Source organism: Solanum verrucosum, unplaced genomic scaffold, assembly GCF_900185275.1.
Source record: "Solanum verrucosum unplaced genomic scaffold, falcon-dt-bn FXZP01000176.1, whole genome shotgun sequence".
NCBI classification, from domain to species: domain Eukaryota; kingdom Viridiplantae; phylum Streptophyta; class Magnoliopsida; order Solanales; family Solanaceae; genus Solanum; species Solanum verrucosum.
The window spans coordinates 3,391,143-3,409,885 of record NW_026020412.1 but is presented as its reverse complement, the minus strand read 5'-3'; the positions used below and the strand labels follow the sequence as shown (position 1 = coordinate 3,409,885).

At 33.3% G+C, this 18,743-nt stretch overlaps 1 protein-coding gene across 1 annotated transcript; it reads left to right on the top strand.

The window, feature by feature from the left end:
* Positions 1 to 13,560: 13,560 nt before the first annotated feature.
* LOC125840620 (F-box protein CPR1-like) lies at positions 13,561 to 14,460 on the top strand. Its single transcript, XM_049519584.1, has one exon. It carries the CDS (start codon positions 13,561 to 13,563, stop codon positions 14,458 to 14,460), a length of 900 nt encoding a protein of 299 aa, XP_049375541.1.
* Positions 14,461 to 18,743: the final 4,283 nt, after the last annotated feature.

The following is an 18,743-nucleotide window of genomic DNA, read 5'->3' as shown; positions in this document are numbered from 1 at the left end:
TAGTTTTGTCTGTGAAAATTCTAGTCGTACTACAATGCTCTTTATTGAAATAAATTATGGTTTTTTTTACATAATTTTAATTCGTAGGTACATTAATTATATATTTAAAGTCAATCAAACAAAGAAAATGATATTGTGTTCAATAAATTTATCACTTACCTAAAAGACCAATAAAGATTAAGATATTTTAATTACATATTTTACCATTAAATCAAATGAACTACGAATTAAAAATTAGTCAATCTCCGAAACCAATGGTGCCATAACTATTTCATAATTAATTTTCACGCATCTTCAAAATCAAGTCACATATTAGTACTAGAACAAAGAAGGCAGGTTCATAAAAAAATCATTTAGCGGTAACAATAATTGCAAATTTAAGTAACAAATTCAATAGTATCTAACACATAATTTTAGGTAAATACAAATGAAAAGAAAATTAGCAGAATCTAACTATTTTTTCACGCTGCAGATTTATCCGAACAAAATATTTTTCATTATTAAGATTGATATTTTGGTAAAATTTTGAATGTACCTCTTATTATTGATACAACATACAAAAAAAAAGTAAACCAGAAGCTCATCTTTGAAATATATGTCTTTAACCTAATTGATGATTCCACCGATTTGATACTACAAATCATTAGACCTCCTTCCAAATAAAAACAAAAAATAACGTCCTAAAAAAGATAATTGAAAATTTATCTACGGGGAGACTTAAATATTAGGATGATTTAAACTAATTCCTTAATTATGTTCATGAGTAGTTTTAGGCCTATATGTTTTAGAAAAAGAAAGAAATTTAATTCTCGGTCAAATATTTAACGACTCCTAACTATTAGATTATGGAATTGTAAGAAAAAAATGAAAAGACTTGAAAAGTCTAATCAAAATCTCATACACTTCAAAACATCATGATTTTTTAAAATAAGTACATTATGTAAGAACTAAAAAATTAAAAGAAATTTTTTTCTTTATGCCTATCTTTCATTTATTTTTTCAAACCCCCCCCCCCCCACCCCCCTCCATTTTCTATCTTTTGATTATTTTTTAATTTTGGGCTCAAACCCTAATAATCAGTAGTTATTCATGGATGAGAGTTCATTTAAATTCAAAAGGAATGATAATTATTATATGTTCGCTCATTTAAAATTGACTATGTTCAATAATTATTTCTTTTTTCTCTTGTTTCAGTTTTCTCCGACTCAATAATTCATATATTAATGGAAGTATTGGATCTCATTATTGTCAAGAGATATAAAAAGATTTAATTTATTATCTTTGTCTAACTAGTTTAGATACACAAAGATTAATAGTTTGTTAATTGAAGAATTTTACTGCTCTCGTTTTGGTAATTTTGATTTTCTCGGTTAATTTTATGAAAATAAAGTAGAAAGCTTGATACAAGTAAGAAAACCACGAAGACTAATTATTTATTACCAAGTTATCGATTTAAATCTATATATGCACAATGTTCAACATTAATTCAAATGTTTTTTACCTTTCTTTTAAGAAAAATATTAGTTGCATACTCTATCTTAGTCACAATAAGATTTCTAACTGAATAATGTCTGAAACCCTATTCTTTAACTTTATCAAGCTTACCTTTTCTGCTACATGCCTGAAGGAAAGACACAATTTTTTTGTAACTATCGAAAAGTTATTGAGGAAGCAAATATCACAACCAAATATTATTTTTGTTTATTATTTGGCAAAGTCATCTTTTTAACCTAATACTTTGATTTCCAAATAACTAAAAATGACTCTCATAGTATCTGCATGGTTACCCTTATTTAGAAAATTAACTATTAAATAATAAACCTCTAAATAAGAATTAATATAATTTAATTATTTGTTATGTAAGATCAAGAGCCTATTTAGAATGAATTCAAATTCTATTCATCTCATTAAACTGAGCAATAAAATCAATTTCTTACCATTTTCTACCCCATGATAATCTCATAAAATTTATCAACTTTCCAATATATTGTGACATTCAAATATTATTTTTTTATAAAAAATTTATAAAATTATTATAAACAGACCATAGTGTGGATATTCATTACATAATTTCTTAGATATGCTTGCAATTGGATAAGAATGTAGTTGGATAATATTACAATTGGATAAACTTACAGTTGGGTAAGCTTGCACAAACATACAACTATCTATAAATAGGAAGCACATTCAGTTCATTTGTACATCAATTACTCTCTTTATTCATAAATTTCTCAAAATATTATTTACCAATGAATTCTCGAAAACTAGAGCTTATCAGGTGAGTTTCTATTCGATGTCCTTTTTATTTCTTCTTTTTTATCTTTTTTTTTATAACTACCTTGACATGTTATGCTACTTTCAATTTTCAGCGAGATCAAGAAAGCAGGAAAAACAGTGGATTTTAAAAGAAAAAAGATCTTCTTATAATATGATTTGCAGAGTGAACTGATGGAGAGAACAACTAGCTCTGCTACTATCGATGAACGTCATGAACTTGACAAAAAAATTCTTGTACACTGTGACCAATTGACGCAGAGGTTAATTTTATTTTTACCAAGTATGAATTCATGAAATGTTCTAGTAAATTGATTATTAACTTTATCCAGCCTTTTTCTTTTGCTATGTCAAAAGTGGTTAAACTTAATCGAAATTTTGAAGACAATGGAAGCTTAAAAGTAGTCTCTGCAATGAAATTTATATGGAGATTGAATATTACAAGATTATTGATTTAGTAACCAAGCTAAGGAGAAACATCATAGTTTTGTCTATGAAAAATTCTAGTTGTACTACAGTGCTCTTTATTAGAATATTTTTTTTAACATAATTTTAATTCGTAGCTACATTAGTTATATATTTAAATTCAATCAAACAAAGAAACTGATCTCGTGTTCAGCAAATTTTCACTTACCTAAAAGACTAATAAAGATTAAGATATTTTAATTATATATTTTACTATTAAATCAAATGAATTACGAATTAAAAATTAGTCAATCTCCGCAACCAATGGTGCTATAACTATTTCATAATTAATTTTCACGCATCTTCAAAAATTAAGTCACATGTTAGTACTAGAACAAAGGAGGCAGGTTCATAAAAAAACATTTAACGGTAACAGTACTTGCAAATTTAACTAACAAATTCAATAATATCTAACACACAATTTAGGTAAATACAAATGAAAAGAAAATTAGCAAAATCTAATTATTTAATCACACTGTAGATTTATTGGAACAAGATATTTTTCATTATTAGGATTGATAATTAGGTAATATTTTGAATGTACTTCTTATTATTGATACAACATACAAAAGAAAAGTAAACCACAAGCTCATCTTTGAAATATATTTCTTTAACCTAATTGATGTTTCCACCGATTTGATACAACAAATCATTAGACCTCCTTCTAAAGAATTAAAAAAAAATAACTTCCTAAAAAAGATAGTTGAAAATTTATCCACGGGGAGACTTATACATTAGGATGATTTAAAGTGATTCCTTAATTATATTCATGAGTAGTTTTAGGCCTTTATGTTTTAGAAGAGATTGAAACTTAATTCTCGGTCAAATATTTAACGACTCCTAACTATTAGATTATGGAATTGTAAGAAAAAGGATGAAAAGACTTGGAAAGTCTAATCAAAATCTCGTACAATTCCAAACTAAATCTGCTCAAATCAGTCATATTAAGAACATCATCATGATTTTTTAAAGTAACTACATTCATGTAAGGACTAAAAAATTAAAAGAATTTTTTTTCATTATGCCTATCTTTCAATTATTTTTTCTAACCCCCCCCCCCCTCCCCCTCCATTTACTATCCTTTGATTCCTTTTTTCACTTTCTACTTTAATTTTGGGCTCACCCTGATAATCAGTAGTTATTCATGGACGAAAGTTCATTTAAATTCAGAAGAAATGATAATTATTATATGTTCGCTCATTTAAAATTGACTATGTTCAATAATTATTTCTTTTTTCTCTTGTTTCAGTTTTCTCCGACTCATTAATACATATAATAATGGAAGTATTGGATCTAATTATTGTCAAGAGATGTAAAAAGATTTAATTTATTATCTTTGTCTAACTAGTTTAGATACATAAAGATTATTAGTTTGCTAATTGAAGAATTTTAATGCTCTCATTTTGGTAATTTTGATTTTCTTGGTTAATTTTATGAAAATAAAGTAGAAAGCTTGATACAAGTAAGAAAACCACGAAGACTAATTATTTATTACCAAGTTATCGATTTAAATCTATATATGCACCATGTTCAACATTAAATCAGATGTTTTTTACCTTTCTTTTAAGAAAATTATTACTTACAACTCTCTCTTAGTCACAATAAGATTTCTAACTGAATAATGTCTGAAACCCTATTCTTTAACTTTATCAAGCTTACCTTTTCTGCTACATGCTTGAAGGAAAGACACAATTTTTTTGTAACTATCGAAAAGTTATTGAGGAAGCAAATATCACAACCAAAAATTATTTTTGTTTATTATTTGGCAAAGTCATCTTTTTAACCTAATACTTTGATTTCCAATAACTAAAAATGACTCTCATAGTATCTGCATGGTTACCCTTATTTAGAAAATTAACTATTAAATAATAAACCTCTAAATAAGAATTAATATAATTTAATTATTTGTTATGTAAGATCAAGAGCCTATTTAGAATGAATTCAAATTCTATTCATCTCATTAAATTGAGCAATAAAATCAATTTCTTACCATTTTCTACCTATGATAATCTCATAAAATTTATTAACTTTCAATACATTATGACAATCAAATATTGTTTTTTATAAAACATTATGAAATTATTATAAACATACCGTACTGTGGATATTCATTAATGGGGAGTTTTCCTTTATGGGTAGACTAAGAAGTGATGAGTTTGTGTAGATTTCATAATAGGAGGTAGAGTAAGAGTTACTAGTATGGATGAGTTAGAAGTATACTTTAACTAGAAAGGAGTTTATGATGATGTGTCATTGTGTTAGTAACGACCAAGTGTAATTGATGAATAGAAGAGTAGGAGTATTCAGAAGATGATAGCTCTAAACCAGGCTTATGATTTTTAGGGGAAAGCCCATAATATTCAGAGGGTTATAGAACTAATAAGGAAATGTTGTATAGTGAATGGCTAAATAGCACTTAAGTTGTGAAAGGAAATGTGACACTAAATTGTAAGTATGAAGCATGAGGGTGATGATGTTAGTTTTGAGATCTGGCCTGGTAGACTTGACATAGAGTAGGTGATAAATTGAGATATTAGCTGCAATAAATAAGAGTGGTACAAGTATGAGATCCTAACTTTTAGATAAGGGCAGTGAAGTGTGGCTAAGTCATAACAGTAACAAGAGCATTAAGAGGTGTACCCGAGATTGTATATAATCAGACGAGGTTCCAATTAAATAAATGATTTTCCATGTGTGCCTAGATAGTATATTTGAGCTGTCAATGTGGAATATGTTGATGTAAGCATTATTTGTTTCCTTAAAGAGTTAGATGAAGCAGCCTTATAAGCCAATGAGAAGAGGTTAAGAGAAGTATCTTAGAAAGAGGTCTTAGAAGGAGTCTTAGTACCTACTTATGGAGAGTTAAGTAGTCATGAGATAAGCCTTTCCCGATTATTAGAGTAAAGCGAATGTACAACGATTTAGAGATGATGGAATAGATCCATAGCTTTAAAGTGTCAATTTCAAACCTAATGGGGAGATGATAAGAAGAGAAACTAATTCAAGTGTTGAGAATGAGGTAGTGACGTCTTCAGAAAGAGCTTTAGAGATACATCAATCCATTCATAATCTTTTGTATTCCTCAAGTCCAGTTATTACAACATCATGATGATGTTTCTTATATCAGAATTGTGTCTATGACCTATGCTCATACACTTCAGAGAGTTTCAAATCTATGCTCAATTTTCAGAATGAGGAGCAAAGACTTAGCCTATTAATCCATAAAGTTGTGGATATCAGCCTCATGATATGAGCCTATTCCTATAAGCATTCGTGTCTCATAGTATGTTCAGTCTCCCAAGTTCATGATTTATCCTCAATGGCTAGCAACATAATGTTATGTCATGCATATTCTTATATTAGATATCTCAAATGAATTGTGCTTATGATCTTTCACCCTAAAGCTCTCTCAGTAATCCATTTTAGTTGAGAGTGGTGTTGTTGATAGTAGTGGTTTGATGATAGAGAAAATGATTGATATTTTCTTATTGTGATAGTGCTGGTATGTTCATTCAATCTAACATTTTAAATGTGAAGGGAGTAGGAGATAAGGTATGAGTAATAAGGCAGTTCCTGGTAATAATGCATAAAAGTTCTATTGGTACAAGTGGCAAGAGAATGAGGAATTCTTATTAGGAGTGGTTAGTGGGAGTCCATGGAGTGGTTATAGTACTAGGCTTGAATGTGGTGTTGGTAGCATGTGGACAATGCATGATACATTAGGTCTTTCGTGATATGAGCTCAAGGTTAGCTGAATATAGTGGTAAGGAGTAGTGTTTTTGGGATGAGATTTCCTACTGAGGTATGGAACCAGAATCTTGTGATTTAGATCAGAATGATCACCCTATGTTAAGTACTTTGTGATTCTGAGTTAGGCTTGAATATAGTAAGAGTAACCTTTTTCTATTCTTAAACCAGCCGTCATTTGAGGACAACTGATCCCAAGGGGGAGATATTGTAGCACCCCAAAAACTTCTAAGTTAAGACCCGAATCATTCTTCATTTACTTGTAGGGTCATACCGAGTGATTCTTAAATTGCTCATATCTGTAAAGGTAAATTCTTTAGTGTGTCAATGATTTTGGATATCAATTAAGGTCACTAAAAACTCCTAGAACAATGATTGTTGGTGCAGCCTATCTTTTCTCTTTGTGTTTGCACTCCTTAGGCCACATTTTCAATGACCAATGATTATGGTCTCTATAGTCGTGAGCTTAGTGTCGTGTTCGTGGAGGCCTGTGGAGTTGGACATCGCGTTTGTGGGCCTTGCGCCGCGTTTGCGTAAGCCAAGGGGGCTGGTCCTTAGCGTTCACGGGCTAGGTGCCGCATTTGCGATGCTTTAGGAGCCTGAACTTCTACGATCGTGGACTGGGTCCTACATGGCAGAGGTCATTTAACTGATCTTTATAATAAAGACCGATCTCATTTCAGCTCTTGATCAACATTTAAAAACTCATAAAATTGAGATTTTGATCTCCAATTTAGGTGATTTTAGTTGTATATTGTCGGGAATCAGCAAAACTATGAGTTGGGATTATCGGGAAGGTGCGGCGGACTCATTAAGGAGGTTTTTTCTAATCTCGAAGGACCTTTTGAGGCCCTTTAATGGTGTTTTTGTTATCTTTTTATTGCATAATCTAATTTTGGTTGTTTTCGAGCATGGATTATGCCCAAATTCGAAGCAAATGTTCATTGATCTAAATAGGACGCAGTGTTTTAAAAGATTCTTCTAGGACTCGCCCAAGGCTCGCCTTGGGGCTGGGCTCTAGCAAAACTCCCCGAGACTCAAGTGTGGGACTTAGTTCTGTAAGACTTACAGCCTAAGCATCCGACTGTACGCCCTAAGCACGACCAACTCCAATGCTCGGGACTCGTCTAACATATCTTACACAAATAATGCGTTAAAATCTTTAGTTAACATTGTTGGCCTCATAATTCTTGAATAAATGAATGATACATAATAAATTTTTAATCTATAGATATGAGAAGATTGAGAGTAACTCAAACAACAAGTGTAGTATCACATCTTTACTATTTGGTAACACTGTAAATGTGATTATATAATATGTAACATTTCTTTTTAAAATACGCACGAAATTTCACTTTTTCACTTTATCATTGGTCTTCATTATTTTGTCATATGTCTCAAAATTATCATATTTTATTTAGCTATTTGAAAGTAACTTTATTTTTATTCATGAAGGAGTGATGTTTTTACTATAATACTAGTAAGTTTATGATTATTTTCTTTTAGGGGGTAAATTGTATAGTATGATAAAAAAAATTACTAATAATGATTCTTTTATTATTAGAAAGTTAAGCTATTAGATTATTTATACTTGTATAGTCATGATAGAAGTTTTATTTTCTATGAGTTTCGTTAATCATGTTTGTAATTATTTCAAACTCTTAATGTACTTTTATAATTTTGTGTTATTATATTATTATAATATATTGTAAATTAAAAATTTAAAGATCCATAGGGCTTACACCCCACGTCTCGAGGCTTACCCCTCGCCCTGTACTTACCCCTCGCCCTGTACTAAGTGAAATGCCTCACCTCAAGCCTTCGCCTTTTAAAACATTGATATGACCCATTGATAGAGTCAATTTTGAAATTCCTAGTGAGGGTCCCATAAATCATAATTATCTTTTTTACTCAATTTTGAACTCATCCTTAAATGTTGTGATTTTGGTGTCTAAGCATATGTATTGATGTGGTGATCATGTGTTTTGATAGTGTGGCAGCAATCAGAGGTTGTTGAAAAGTTTAGAGTTGTGAAATCGTGATTTTGGAGCGTGCACGGTCTACTTTGAGGTAGGCTACGACTTACTAATCTTTAGATTGAGCTTGTAAATGTGAATTCATATGGAATAGCTAGAATTGGGATGTGTTTGTAGCTGAATCATGTCTAATTCTTAGAATTCATGCTTTAGGTGTATTTTGGGTAGTTTTAGGGAGTTCAACATGCTAGTTTTGTTGTGTTGAATATATCTTGCCTCATAGTTTCTCTGGCATGTTTTGGTTTGTTAGGTAACTTGTTATTTTCCTTGGCCTAGGAATAGGATAATGATTATCTTAGACTTGAATTTTGGAGCTGATAGGCCTTAGGGTTTCTCTGATGTCGTTGGGGACATCTTAACTACTTGTAATTGATATAGCAGACTTGGGTCTGATAGCATGATCCTTAAATAGGCGACTACTCAGCTCATATGACTATTCATCCATTTTTTTCCTTCTAATTTGACTTGGGTGGGTTCTTTGGCGATTTCAAATCTTGTAGGTTGTTGTTATATAGGGTCTTGGGGTTTGAAGCTAAAGTGGGTCCTTGGTGGCTCCGAAGATGGTTGAGCTCTATGGTATTTTCCTGGATGAGTAAGGACAGAGGATTTAGAGGAATTTAGAGTTCTTTATCTACGGTTCAAGGTCAGTACTCTTGACAATTATTTGTGGTTCAAGGTTAGTATGCATACCATTATCCTAGGTTCGAGGCTCATGTGTACTTCCTTTAGCCATGGTTTGAGGACCTAGCTTATCACTTAAGATGTTGTTTGAGGCCCAACACATCTCCATCAGCCTTGATTCTAGTCTGGGCATTTAGTCGGGTTCGAGTCCTGAGTTGGTGATTTATTTTGTTCCTTTGGGGTGCCTTTACTGTGGTTCGAGTGTGTGGATGGTTGTTGCAGTTTTGGAATATTGTTTTGCTTAGCTAGTAGTTTCTTAGCTCTTCTGTGTACCTATCGGGCTTATGGGGTGTCCAATTAGGTTATAATTATCTATTATCTTGTTGTTTGTCCTTTCATAGACTTATGTGCTATATAAATAGGTTTTTCCGTTATCATTTGTTCTATGACCTCTACTTGTTGCTACCTTCTTGCTTTTCATTATTATCTTTAATTTTCAAGCAAAGTCGGTCTATGATGCCTACTGTATTTCTTGATGCAGATCTGAGCGCCAGTCATTAGCGTTGAGTTCTGTCATGCTGCGCGATCTTCGGAGACCGAAGGTAAGCTTATGGCATTCCAGTTTTGCCTATCCCCTTATGTATATTGTTTTTGGCTAGTCTTTTGTATACAAGACATGTTTGTATTATTGGTCCACCTTTTGGACTTGTACTCTTTTAGTAGCTTTGTACTTGTGAATACCAGGTCGTGGGATTAGATCTCTTATTTTGAGTTGTATATATTGCTATTGTTCCCTTCTTTTCGTTGTTTTTCTGTTAAATTGTTTCAGATTTATCTTGTTGATTCTACCCATTTCACATGTTTCTTGTAGTTCACGAATTTGGGTTGTCTTACCTACTGGTTGGTTATAGCAAGTGCCATCATGACTTTAAATTTCGGATCGTGATGGGGAAGTAGTCAAAGTAATATGAGAAAGTAGTCAAAGTATTTAGATTTCCATCATTAAATGTATAATAAAATTTAATATATATATATATATAAAGGAAAGTAGTAATTAGATCCTAATAGTGAAGTAGTCAAAGTAATATGAGAAAGTAGTCAAAGTATTTAGATTTCCATGATTAAATATATAACAAAATTTAATATGAGAAAGAAGGAAAGTAGTAATTAGATTTCCATGCCTAAATTTGGAACAAAATTTAATGATGGTAAAATGAATTATGGTAACATAAATGAAGGATAAGAATGAAGATATTGGTATCAAGGATAACTTGTCCTTTGAGGAGATTCCGATTCAGATTCTAGATCGCCAAGTTCGCAAGTTGAGGACTAAGGAGGTAGCATCAATCTAAGTTCTTTGGAGGAACCAATTTGTTGAGGAAGCTACTTGGGAAGCTGAGGAAGGTATGAAGAAGAGATATCCACATCTCTTTGAGACCGGAGAAATTCCAGATCAAGGTACTAATTCTCTTCTTTGTACTCTTTAATTTATAAGTTGGCATGTTGTAATTGCATTGCTTGTTGGGTGTTTGAACTGAATGTTAAATGTTACACCCTTAGCCTATTAAGAGTAATCTCATTCAAGGACGAATGTTCCCAAGGGGGAAATATTATAACACCTCGCTATTTGAAAGAACTAGAAAGAGCTAGAATTAGAAAGAAGTGCTTTTGGAAAGAATGAAAATCTGGAAAATTTGTTAAGTTATGTTAAGTTTGAGCGTTTGCTCAACTTCAAATGACCATAACTCCTAGATCATAATGAGTTAGGTGTTCTTCCAGATATCGTAGGAAAGACCTTGGAATAATGTTTACAACGCCACCAAGTTTACTCAATTCCAAGTTCGTATTAGTGAGATATGCTCATTTGAAGTTGGGTTGTTCAAATAAGGAAAGTCTATTCCTGATTTTAGAAGGGCATTATGGTCTTTTCCATACCTCATGACTTAATTTTGTTTTTTTTTGGTAATTAATTGGGGTCTAAATTGATAGGATTCAGTTTACACTTTTACAATATTGAGTTAGGGTTTTAGAGAAGAGAAAAGAAGAAGAGAAAAGAGGAGAAGAAGCAAGAAGCGTCAAATTCTCGAAGCTAGGATCGTGGATTTCGTCAAGGGGTGATCCCTATGAGGTATGTGAGATCACATAGCGTTGGGTCAGTTCACCCACGCGTCAATCATGATTCAATTCAGCGAAGTTATATAGTTTTGAAAGCAAATCCTATGAGTTCTTGATGTTAATTCGTTTGAAATCTTGTGGGTTCTTGTTGTTGAAGTTTCTTGAGATTGATTCATGTAATTAGGTTTTATTTAGAGTTGTATCTTGCATATATTGATGATTTAGTTGTTCCTAAGTGTCTGAGGAAAGAACCAAGTTGATTTAGGGTGTTTAGAGTTGAAAAACGAGCAAGAAAAGTTGGAGTGCACCTAGGCAGGGGCCTGGGGCGCCGCCCCTCTCAGAGCCCCAAGAAGGGACCTCTGAAGTTTGGGTCTTGGGGGGATGCGCCAGCCAGAGCGCCCCACCCTTTCTTCTGAAGTTTGCCCTCTGGCGCCCCACGTCGCTCAGAGCGCCAGGGACACCAGTTCTTCCCATTCCTCCCCCATTTTTCCGTACTAGTTCCTTAGCAACGTACCTATGTTTTATAGTTGATTCCAACACTCTAAGGTACATTTAAACAACATGAAATCATCCATAGCATGAGATCATGAGCCTTGAATCCATAATTCAATTCAAGGAAAGTTAAGATCAAAGTCAAGAGAAGTAAGAGTAAAGTCAAGAAAACTTCTTAGAGTTTTCCAAAAGTCTCCAAATGTTTTAACTTTGTTTTAAGACTTAAAGTTCAAGTTGAGTAAAGAATAAAGAGTAAAGATTGAAGTTCATTTCTTTAAAGGTATATGGGACTATGTATTCCTAAAGAGTTTAAAATGTTTTCACCATTTAAACAAGTAAGAAAACCTTGATTCCAAAGAGCCTTTGAGCTAGTTTTTAGAAAAGAGTAAACTCTTTCACAATTAAGAAAGAGAGGAAACTTGATTTCTAAGCACCGAAAGAAGTATGTTTTTAAACATAAGAGCTAGTATCATATTTTGGGAGTAGTATTGAGCACCGATATGGGGAAGAGTTCAGACAACTCACAGCCCTCATAAACCATATAGCCATCATGGTTAGAAAATGGTCATACTTTTTAGATGATTCCTTAGTGCTTTTTAGCATAGACTAGTGGATCCACTTAGTAGTCAGGTTTTATACCTTCGGCAAGGTATAGGACGGCCCTAGCAGCGTGAGGCAAAATGTTGTATCATCACAATAGCTCTTACGTGATGGTTGTCGGTTAGAGAAACTCCTCTAGAAGTATTTGCATTCTTATATACACAGTTTAATTGTATTTTTACATACATTTCAGAGTTATATTGTATCTTTGCATACACACAGAGTATAATTGTATTTCCAAATCACGGAGTTGACATCCATGTTTTAAAAAGCTTTTCTTTATATTGCAATTGTTTTATACTTCTTTACATTGAAATGAGTTCAGTTAAATTGAGTTGAGTTGATCCAGGTAAGTTCTTCAGTTCCTTTCAAGCTTATGTCTTGTTTTAGAATTCCCCTCACATACTCGTACATTCAATGTACTGATGACATTTGGCCTGCATCTTTTAATGATGCAGATACAGGTGACCAGGATCAGCATCGAGTGCATCGTTGATTCTAGTTGAGCTCCAGACTTGTTGGTGAGCCTCCTTGCTTTCGGAGGATCCCTTTTATTGTTTTTAGTAATTTTAGTTTCATTAGGATGTCGTGGGTCTTGTCTCGACATCCATCTCAATTGTTTAGAGGCTTCATAGGCAGTCAGATGTTAGTTCTTGAGTTTTCTATTTCCTGTTTTAACGGTTGAGACTTGAGTTGCCATTTTGGCTAAGTTTAATATTTCTTAAAGACATTTGCATGAGTTATCCTTTGAGATTATATCTTGTGTTTAAGACTTCCGCTGAGTAAGTAAGCCAGGCCAAGGGTTCACTTGGGGAAAGCAATGGTTCTCGAATGCCAGTCCCGCCCAGGGCGTAGGCTTGGGGCATGACATTTAATATGAAAAAAAGAGTAGTAATTAGATCCTGACAGTGAAGTAGTCAAAGTATTTAGATTTCCATGATTAAATATATAACAAAATTTATTATGTGAAAGAAGGAAAGTAGTAATTAGATTTCAATGCCTAAATTTGGAACAAAATTTAATGATGGTAAAATGAATTATGGTAACAGAAATGAAGGATAAGAATGAGGGAGTTTCTCCTTTGTCTATTTAAAGAAACAAATTGCTTTTGTTGAAATCTAAAAATGGATGAATGTGTGGCTATTTTTCTGGAAGATGTAGTGAAGGAGATTTTGTTAAGGTGTCCTGTTAAGTCATTGTTGCGATTCAAATGTATCCACAAGAATTGGCATGGTACGATCTTATCAAAACCCCTGAATTTGTTCAACAACACTTGAACTATAGCAAGAATAATCCCCCACAACTCCTACTTTATAATTCTGGTAACCTTCTTGATGATCATGACTCCCGTTCCATAACTTTACTTTCTGAAGATATTCCCCAAACTATCAAAGGTATGACGTACCTTTTAGGTTCTATGGACGACTTGTTTTTTATGACTGGGGTAATTGATCATATGCGTTCGTGTGCATTATGGAATCCTATTACTAGGGAGTTGAGACCCCTCCATCTCCCTCCACCCATAATCAATCATTACCCTGTGTTTGGGTTGGGATTGGACCCCTTGACTAATGACTATAAAGTGGTTTTCTATTTGCGTAAAAATGCAGCAACGATCTATTCCTGTTCTAGGGACTCATGGAGAATTTTCAAACCCAAAAAACCACTACCTTTATTTATAGACGTGAAACATACATTTGGTACTGCTTATTTGAATGGAGCTTATTACTGGTTGCTAAATGGAGGCAGCCATACTGACTACTCCATTCTTTCATTCGACTTTGGGAGTGAAATATTTGAAGAGATTGAAGGGCCTGATTGTCACTGTGTTCATAGTTCTATGTTGGGTATGATGTTGCTTGATGATTCCATTGCCATGTTGAACTCGAACATAGATGAAAGATTTGCTTATGATATATGGGTAATGATCCAACCAGCGATCTGGAACAAACTTGTTACCTTTCAATGCTTCCCTAAAATTAAGTCGTGTTATGATAGCTCTCTCATTTTGGCAACTAAAGCTTCTCGACTGGTCTCCTATAATGTTTTGACTAACAAGACAAGGCATCATGGATTTCAACGTTCCTGCTTGACAAAACATCCACTTTAGGGTGGTTGTGAGGTTTTTTATTATAAGGAGAGCTTAGTGACAATTAAACAACAAGAGGATGGAGAGTTAGACCATTGAACGAGTGCATCAGATCAGATGATATGCGACCCAATCATTTAATTGTAATTGAGATGATAAGCATGTTCACTCTATTGCATAGTTCTATTTTATGCATAAAGTTCTTGTAATTGGGTCTTATCTATAGCACATTTTCTAATTTAGCCTACTTGTTCTGTTTTCCGTTATTGGATCTTCGGATCTGTAAATTTGATGCTTGTTATAAATTAAAGGTGTGAGTTATATAAATTTGATTGCTGCATGTGGGGATGACAATGGAGCGGTGCGGGGCAAGGCGGGTTGAGCTTAACCCGTAAAATTTTTAATCTGCCCCGCATAACATTTTTGTTCATTTTCAACCTGCCCCGCATAGACCCGCTCCGCATGAACCCGCCCCACATAATTTTTTAATATTTTCTTTTTCTAGTTAAGTTTGATGCAAAAAATAAAATTTATAAAAATAAATTCATTGTTTCATTAAGTTGTATTAATTTAATAGGATAGTGACTTAAAATTTTATTTTGTAGAGGTCAATTGGGAAACATGTAAAAATTGTATTATTTTTTATTGAACCATTTTCATTTTTTACTATCCTGAATATTTTAGTGGCTTTACAGAAATTATCTTAATAAATAATGTTCTATCAATCTTATATCATGTAAAAATTAAAATTAAGTTTAAACCCACATAAACAACATATACCCGCAATCCGCCCCGCTCTGCATTAGTTTTAAAAATCCCCCCACTTCAACCCCCTACAACACACCCATCCCGCACAACCTTAAACCCGCCCCGCATAGCCTTAAACCTGCCCCACCCTTTATCTGCCCCGCCCCATTGCCATCTCTAGTTGCAGGATGTATTGCTTTGTAGAATCTCGTCTACCAAGGTGATAATATGTCAAGGAACTTAACAGGTCTTCTAGATGATATTTTCAATAACAAGGAGTCTGTTTCAAAATATAATTGTTGAAAAACATCTAGCCATATTAGTTTTTATGGTACTATCGAACTGATGATCTTTGTTCTTCAATGTTATTCTAATCTATAAATGAGATTCAATAAATTCATACTACAACAAAGTGTACACTTCTAATAACGTATCTTCTTTAGTTTGCAAGAACTTAATTATTTGTCCAGTTATTATAAATATGCGTCCCAAATTGTGTTGTCTTTCTCATACTCCCTCTGTCCCAAGTTATATATCATATCATATTGTATTATTATTATCATCATATATATATATATATATATATATTATTATTATTATTATTAAAAGTGGGAAGATTCTAACCTCAAAGTTAGATAACTGTTTTACCCTACATTAAATTAAAATATTATAAAATATTAAATTAAATGTTTAATACTTCATTGTTTTGAAAATGTTTTCATCTTCCATCAATATTCATATAACTGTCAAATTGATTAGTACATAAATAATAGGGAAAAGGGTCTGAAAAATATTCTAACTTTGGCTGAAATTACTGTTACGATACCAAACTTTATGGAGGATCTTTTACTTCCCTGCACTATTTAATAGTGTATTTTAAAGGTATATATGTGCACACGTGGACACATTACTATTTAAAATGATGCAATATTTATGATGTCCACGTAGGCACATATATACCTTTAAAATACAGTATTAAATAGTACATGGGGTAAAATGTCCTTTCCAAAGTTTGGTATCGTAACAGCAATTTCGATCAAAGTTAAAGTATTTTTCAAACCTTTTTCCCTAAATAATACTTTATTCATTAGTCTTTTACATTTCAAATCTTTTCATTTTCCAGCTGACAGTCTTAAGTTTCCAACAGTACTAGAACTAATATACTGTGTTTTTTTCACGTGATCTTTTGTGCCTCCTACGAGTATCAATATATATATATATATATATATATATATATATATATATATATATATATATTAATGAATCATTAATTCATAAGTTGGTGCACTAAGTCAAATATTGCATCATTTTCACCCCTTCACTTTAGCCGTCTAGGTTCTAAGTGTGCCTTCAGTTACTAGAAATGATAGTCATGAATATTATATACAGTAAAATCTCACTAAATTAATATTCAGTTAATTACTAATCTCTCTAAGATAATAAATTTCTCCGGTCCTGACTTGGGCCAATGAAAAAAATCACTCATTTCGATAGAACCCTAAACATATTTCTAATTTACTGACTAAATTTAGATGTAGAGCGTGAGGATGAACTTAGTACAACACTATGAGTAGCCTTACATACCTGGAAGAACAAGGTTCTTCAAGAAGATTTAAGCGAACTTGCTTGGAAGCCTTGAAACCCTAGCTTTTCTGTTTTTTGAAGTTATTGAGTTTAATTTTTTTGAGAATGAGAGAGTTGAAATAATGAAAATTGATTGGCTTTGGCTTTGGCTTTGGGAAGAAATTAATATTTGTGGGTTGGGGCTTTGGGATCAGGAAAGAAGAATTTAGCAGAAGTAAGAGTCGTAGCTACGTGACCGCGCACTTCAGGAAACCATTTATGTTCTACGTGACCGCACACGTTACTAAGAGAATTATGAAGTAACGTGTGTGGTCACGTAGCAGAAGCTTAGTTCACGCGGCACTTCACGCTACCTTAATAGTAACACTGACCTTGCTGCACGACACACTTCCACTTTGTGCTGGTTCGCGTAGATTACGTATTGCCCAGAAAAATAGGCATAATTTTTAGGAAATAACTTGGATTGATGTTGTAACATCCCGTATCCGAAAATAGACCAGATTGCAGATTTTTGGTGTTGTAGGTGGCATTCACGGGCACCATCCACGGACAGTATGAGGACCCACGGTCTGTCCTGCAGGTCTGTGGTTCGTGTCAGCAAACTCCCCTAGAACTCAGCCAGAAATTTAGCCAAGTGTTGACCCACGGCTGGACCTACAGTCTGTAGGTCAGGTCACAGACCGTGGTTCATGTCTGTGGATCGATGCCCTTAAAGCCCAGCTTCAATCTCGATTGACGGTTGACCAGCACGGACCATCATTCTACGTACGGTCCGTAGGTCTGACCGTAGGTTAGATGAAAATTGTGATTGGGTCAACTTCAAATAGTCATAACTCTTAGCACAAAAGTAAGTGTGTGTCCCATGACCTATGATATGATAAATAATTGAACCCTCTTTCCAACGCCAACGAGTTTGCTAAAATCCAACCTACGAATAAAAAGTTATGCTCGTTTTAGTGAAGTCCTGTCGGGCAGACTTGACCGACGACTCCAATCGACGGACCATCGATTGACCTAAGGCTCGTAGGTCCAGTCCATCGGCCACTCCGACAGCAATTAAGTTAGGGGTCTTTTGGTATTTTCCTATTTCGTTTAACCCCTAAGGTACGTTGTTTAGACCCTAAATCATGAGGTTTTAGTCAGTTTAAGCCTAGAAACATAACTAGAACTTTTCCAAGTCAAATCATTAATCAAAACTTTGAAAATTAGAAGCAAGAGAGGAGAAAAAGGTCAAGAACCCTAGTTCAAGAACGCAACAAGTTTTCTTCAGTTCCAACCCAGAAATCAAAGGATTTCTCCATGAAATTCTTCACCAGGTATGTGGGATTTCACTAGTTGGTTCCTTTTGCCCATTAGGTCCCTAGAATTCAGTCAGATTCTTGATTCCATGATTATGAACAGACCTAGGGTTTCTAGAACTTCAACAAATCATCATGAATTAGTTATTTAAATGTTCCAAATCAGATTATCTTTCTATTGCTCAGTTTATTGCATGAATTCCAAAACCCTAACTATCTATTTCTTTAGTTCTTGAATTACACATGCTAGGTCAGATATTTCAGTTATTCAGATATACATGCTCCAGTTTTGAATGCCACATTATCAGTATATTTCAACATAAACCCTATTTTGAGTTATAAATCTTGAGAAGCTTTTTTTAAGACAACACTTGAGTTTTAAATTGTGTTTTTGAGAAAGTTAAGATGAGTTTTGAGAAAGAGCTTCTAAAACATGATTAGTATGACAATCGAGTAGGTCATCAATGTATGAACAGTATGGTATCTAGATATACCATCAATGTTTATGCAGTATGAATTCCCAAGTCATCAATGATCATAGTATAATATGATTTTGAATTGTTTTCTAAGAAGGAGTTTTCAAGTATGAGTATCTACATGTCAGTATTTTGAGTTATTCAGCATTTCAGTCATAATGTATTCAGTTATACATGCCTCAGTTTATGAATGCATCAT